The sequence below is a fragment of the Colobus angolensis genome, unplaced genomic scaffold (assembly GCF_000951035.1).
Source record: "Colobus angolensis palliatus isolate OR3802 unplaced genomic scaffold, Cang.pa_1.0 Scaffold110, whole genome shotgun sequence".
NCBI lineage: Eukaryota > Metazoa > Chordata > Mammalia > Primates > Cercopithecidae > Colobus > Colobus angolensis.
In genome coordinates this window covers 1,498,579-1,503,470 of record NW_012112031.1, presented here as the reverse complement: position 1 = coordinate 1,503,470, position 4,892 = coordinate 1,498,579, and the positions used below count along the sequence as shown (strand labels likewise).

At 54.0% G+C, this 4,892-nt stretch overlaps 1 protein-coding gene across 2 annotated transcripts in view; it reads left to right on the top strand.

Moving 5' to 3' along the window:
- SLC43A2 (solute carrier family 43 (amino acid system L transporter), member 2) overlaps nucleotides 1–4,892 on the top strand; it is a 42,177-nt gene that overhangs the window by 34,361 nt on the left and 2,924 nt on the right. For both annotated transcript variants that reach the window (XM_011955942.1, XM_011955951.1), the window contains one exon: nucleotides 3,547–3,620. In XM_011955942.1, the coding sequence (XP_011811332.1) occupies nucleotides 3,547–3,620 (74 nt within the window). The remainder of the gene's footprint in view (nucleotides 1–3,546; nucleotides 3,621–4,892) is intronic.

Sequence of the window (4,892 nt, the reverse complement as noted above, 5' to 3'; positions counted from 1 at the left end):
CCAGGATGGTCTCAATCTCCTGACCTCGTGATCCGCCCGTCTCGGCCTCCCAAAGTGCTGGGATTACAGGCTTGAGCCACCGCGCCCGGCCTGGGGTCATCTTTCTTAACCATGGATACCACCATCATGCCGTTTCCTGGAAGTGTGTGGGGTCACTGTATGGTTACTTGTTTTGTATCAGCTCAAACAGCTGGAATCTGACATCCAAAGAGGTCTGGCCAATCTGTGGTGTTGGTGGGAGCATCTGCTCCCCTGTCACCAGAGTCTCATGGGGTTTCTACACTGAACAGAGCGGAGGAAGAGCTTGTGGTGGCTTCCTATCTGGATTCAAAAGCTTCATTCCAGGCAGGGTGTGGTGGCTCATGCCTGTAATCCCAGCACTTTGGTAGGCGGAGGCAGGTGGATTGCCTGAGCTCAGGAGTTTGAGACCAGCCTGGGCAACTTGGTAAAATCCCGTCTCTACAAAAAATACAAAAATTAGCCGGACGTGGTGACGCACTCCTGTAATCCCAGCAACTTGGGAGGCTGAGGCAGAAGAATCACTTGAACCCGGGAGGCGGAGGTTGCAGTGAGCTGAGATCGCGCCATTGCCCTCCAGCCTAGATGACAGAGCGAGACTCTGTCTCAAAAAAAAAGGGCCGGGCGTGGTGGCTCAAGCCATAATCCCAGTACTTTGGGAGGCTGAGACAGGCGGATCACAAGGTCAGGAGATCGAGACCACCCTGGCTAACACGGTGAAACCCCGTCTCTACTAAAAAATACAAAAAACTAGCCAGGCGAGGTGATGGGCGCCTGTAGTCCCAGCTACTCGGGAGGCTGAGGCAGGAGAATGACGTAAACCCAGGAGGCAGAGCTTGCAGTGAGCTGAGATCCGGCCACTGCACTCCAGCCTGGGCGACAGAGTGAGACTCTGTCTTAAAAAAAAAAAAAATCTGAATTTCTTTGCCAAACTTTTGAGGCTTCTGAAACCTGATTTTTGACAGAGATTTTGAGTAAGGTGGACCTTGTCACCTGCCTGGCTCCACCCACTGGTCTGTGAAAGTGGTCCAGCAGTAGGTTTTGGCCAAATCCCTAAATATACAAATGGTGGAGGGACACAAGGGATGCTCTTGCTTCCAGAGAGGTGTAGCCTGAGTCCAGATGGTATCTCGGGTCAAGTCCAGGAGGGAAGTAAGGGTCCCTCCCTTTTTACAGGTGGCCTCGAGGCACTCTGAACGCCCAGGTGTGCCCCACCGTGGGGACTGTTGTGTGTACGTGCTGACACTGGGTGTGCAGAGCGCAGTGGGCCGTGGAACATTCGTGCTGGCCCCGGGGGCTGCTGCATCCCTCCGGCCCCTCCCTGGCCTCCTGGGCTGCTTTCTCTGCAAGACTGGCAGACCTTTGCCCTAACCACCTTGTCCGATCAAGGGGCGGTGCTCAGTGGGGACAGTCACCTTTTTGTTTTATGTAGTTCTCGCTGAAAGAAAAGTTGTAAAAAGGCAACAAGGCATTTGAGGTGGAGAGGCCTGCACAGCGTGTGTGTGTATGTGTGTGCGCGTGTGTGTGTGTGCGCGCGCGTGTGTGTGTGTGCGCTCCCACACTGGGCACAGCCCTCTTTCAACACGGCAGAGAGCAGTCCCTGCCCCTCCACCGCCCACATTCCTGGGAACAGGTCCTGGCTGCTGAGCAGGATGGCAGGGCTGCGTACAGAAGACAAGGCAACCACAGGGACCTGGTGGCCAAGAGGATGGCTCTTGTGCCGGACAGGGATCGTTAAAAAGTGCCTCTCAGAGCTTGCGAAGCCTGCCAGCAGCAGCCTTCCTGGGCAGGGACCCTCCCACAGACAGCGACAGAACTTTACTAGGGACCAGCCTGGACAATATGGTGACACCCTGTCTCTACTAAAAATAAAAATTAGCCAGGTGTTGGGACGTGCACCTGTAGTCCCAGCTACTCAGGAGGCTGAGGTGGGAGAATATCTGCTTACTGACTGCACCCCGGGAAGTTGAGGCTGCAGTGAACTGAGATTGCACCAGTGCACTCCAGACTCCAGTCTGGGTAACTGGAGTGAGACCTTGTCTCAAAAAAAAAAAAAAAATTAGGCGGGCGTGGTGGTGGGCGCCTGTAATCCCAGCTACTCGGGAGGCTGAGGCAGGAGAATCGTTTGAACCCAGGAGATGGAGGTTGCAATGAGCCAAGATCACACCACTGTACTCCAGCCTGGGATATAGAGTGAGACTCTATCTCAAAACAACACCAAATGGTCTGGAACTCCCGGGCTCAAGCGATCCTCCCAGGTCTCCCAAAGTGTGGGGATTACAGGCATGAGCTATCGCACCAGGCCAAGAAGTGATGAGTTTTCAGAGTTTTGAATATTCATTACCTTTATTTTAATATAATTTATTTAGTCATAAATTTATGCAATTTAATTTTTTTTTTGGTTTGTTTGTTTTGAGACAGAGTCTATCTCTGTTGTCCAGGCTGGAGTGCAGTGGTGCGATCTCAGCTCACCACAACTTCCACCTCCTGGATTCAAGCGATTCTCCTGCCTCAGCCTCCCAAGTAGCTGGGAATACAGGTGTCCACCACCACACCCGGCTAATTTTTGTATTTTTAGTAGAGAGGGGGTTTCACCGTGTTGGCCAGGCTGATCTTGAACTCCTGACCTCAAATGATCCACCCATCTCAGCCTCCTAAAGTGCTGGGATTACAGGTGTGAGCCACTGCTCTTGGCTTATAATATAATTTTTATTATTTTTTATTATTATTTGTTTTTTGAGACAGAGTCTCGTTGTGTCACCCAGGCTGGAGTGCAATGCCGCGATCTCAGCTCACTACAACCTCCACGTCTTGGTTCAAGCGATTCTCCTGCCTCAACTTCCCAAGTAGCTGAGATTACAGGTGCCTGCCACCACACCTAGCTAATTTTTTGTATTTTTAGTAGAGACAGTGTTTCGCCATGTTGGCCAGGCTAGTTTCGAACTCCTGACTTCAGGTGATCCACCTCCTCGGCCTTTCAAAGTGCTGGAATTACAGGCGTGAGCCACCTTGCCCGGCCTATAATTTAATTTTTAATAATGACTATGTTAGGCCAGGCACAGTGTCCCAGCACTTTGGGAGGCTGAGGCAGGCGGATCACAAGGTCATGAGTTTGAGACCAGCTGGGCCAACATGGTGAAACCCTGTCTCTACTTAAAAAATACAAAAATTAGCCGGACGTGGTGGCGTGGGCCTGTCATCCCAGCTACTCGGGAGGCTGAGGCAGGAGAATCGCTTGAACCCGGGAGGCAGAGCTTGCAGTGAGCCGAGATCACATCACCGCACTTCAGCCTGGGTGACAGAGCAAGACTTCTTCTCAAAACAAAACAAAACAAACAAAAAACGACTGTGTCAACGACTGGCTTTTGCAAAATTTCTGGAAATTCACGATTGGTTCTGGAGGACAGGGTTGAGCCAACTCCAAGCTGACACTGCCCCTGGGGTGAGGGTCCCCAGGAATTGGAGGGTGGGGGCTGAGGTGAGTGTCCCTTAAGGCCTTCTGCTCACAGCCTCCTTTCCCTCCCCCAGATCCTCTCCTTCATCCTGCACACAATCGTGCGAGGCTTCATCCACTCCGCTGTCGGGGGCCTGTACGCCGCCGTGTAAGTCCTGGAAGCTGCATGTGGCCTGGTGGGCGAGGGTGTGGGAATGGCCGGGGGAGGTTGCTGGTGGGACTGAGACTCTGAGGCAGGGTCAGCCTCTCCCAGAAGGGGTCATCTTCCTGCATCAGGGGACAGGTAACCAGGGTTTCTGCTGGGTGTGTCAGGGAAAGGCCATGTCTTGTGGGAGGCGGGTCAGTGGGCAGACAGTTGGGTGCCCATAAGCCTTGGCATTCAACACGAAGTCAGTTCCCCCAGCCAGGGTCAGGCACCTGTGCAGCACATTATGGCCTCAGGCGCCACTACAGCCAAGTCCTGGGGCTGGCCCTGGCTGCTCACTGGGAAGGACGGGTAGGTTCTGGCTGCCTGAAACTAAATGCTGAAGTTCAAATGGCCCTTATCACGGGCAGCAACAGGGGTCATTGAGTCCAGAATGCACCAGATGGGCTCCATCCAGAGTGCGCCCAGTTCCGGCCATAGCTTTCTCCAGCCCTGGTTAAAATGAGACCTGTATCTTTTTCCAAGAAGCCCTAGAAACACAAGGAACCACAGTGGTTCCTCCTTCTCTGGCTCAAGCCTTGACCCCAAAACTGAAACTCAAACACCACCAGCCACAGTCTCTGACGTGGGTCCAGTTCACTCCTTGCTGGGACTCCTTTCCCACCTCTGCACCAGCAGAGCCTGACGTGTGCTAAGATTTAGCCCGGAACTCTCCCAATTCCCGTAACAGCCCCTGGGGCCATCCCAGCTCCGCTTGCCCTCCGCCTGCCCCTCCCCAGGCCTGGAGGAAGCTGTGGCTGCCCTGGCAGGGTCTGAGGGAGGGGGCAGGATCTGTGGTGCTGAGTTTCCGTGATTACTCAATGCTCCTCTGGACGAGGACACTGAGGAGCCAAGCCCAGCCTCCACGCTCCTCTCTGGGCCTGTTTCCCAAACCACAGGTCCCTGCTGGCACCACGCTTTCCACTCAGCTCAGCCAGACACCCAGAGGCCCCAGGCACAGCTGAGTGGGGTGGGCCCTCCCCAGAGTCTGGGGCCTGGTGCTGGTCCCAAAGAGAAACACGGCAGAACTGCCCAGCAGGGCCGGGTGCGGTGGCTCATGCCTGTAATCCCAGCACTTTGAGAGGCCAAGGCAGGCAGATCACGAGGTCAGGAGTTCGAGACTAGCCTGGCCAACTTAGTGAAACCCTGTCTCTACTAAAAATACAAAAAATTAGCCGGGTGTCTTGGCGGGCGCCTGTAATCCTAGCTACTAGGGAGGCTGAGGCAAGAGAATTG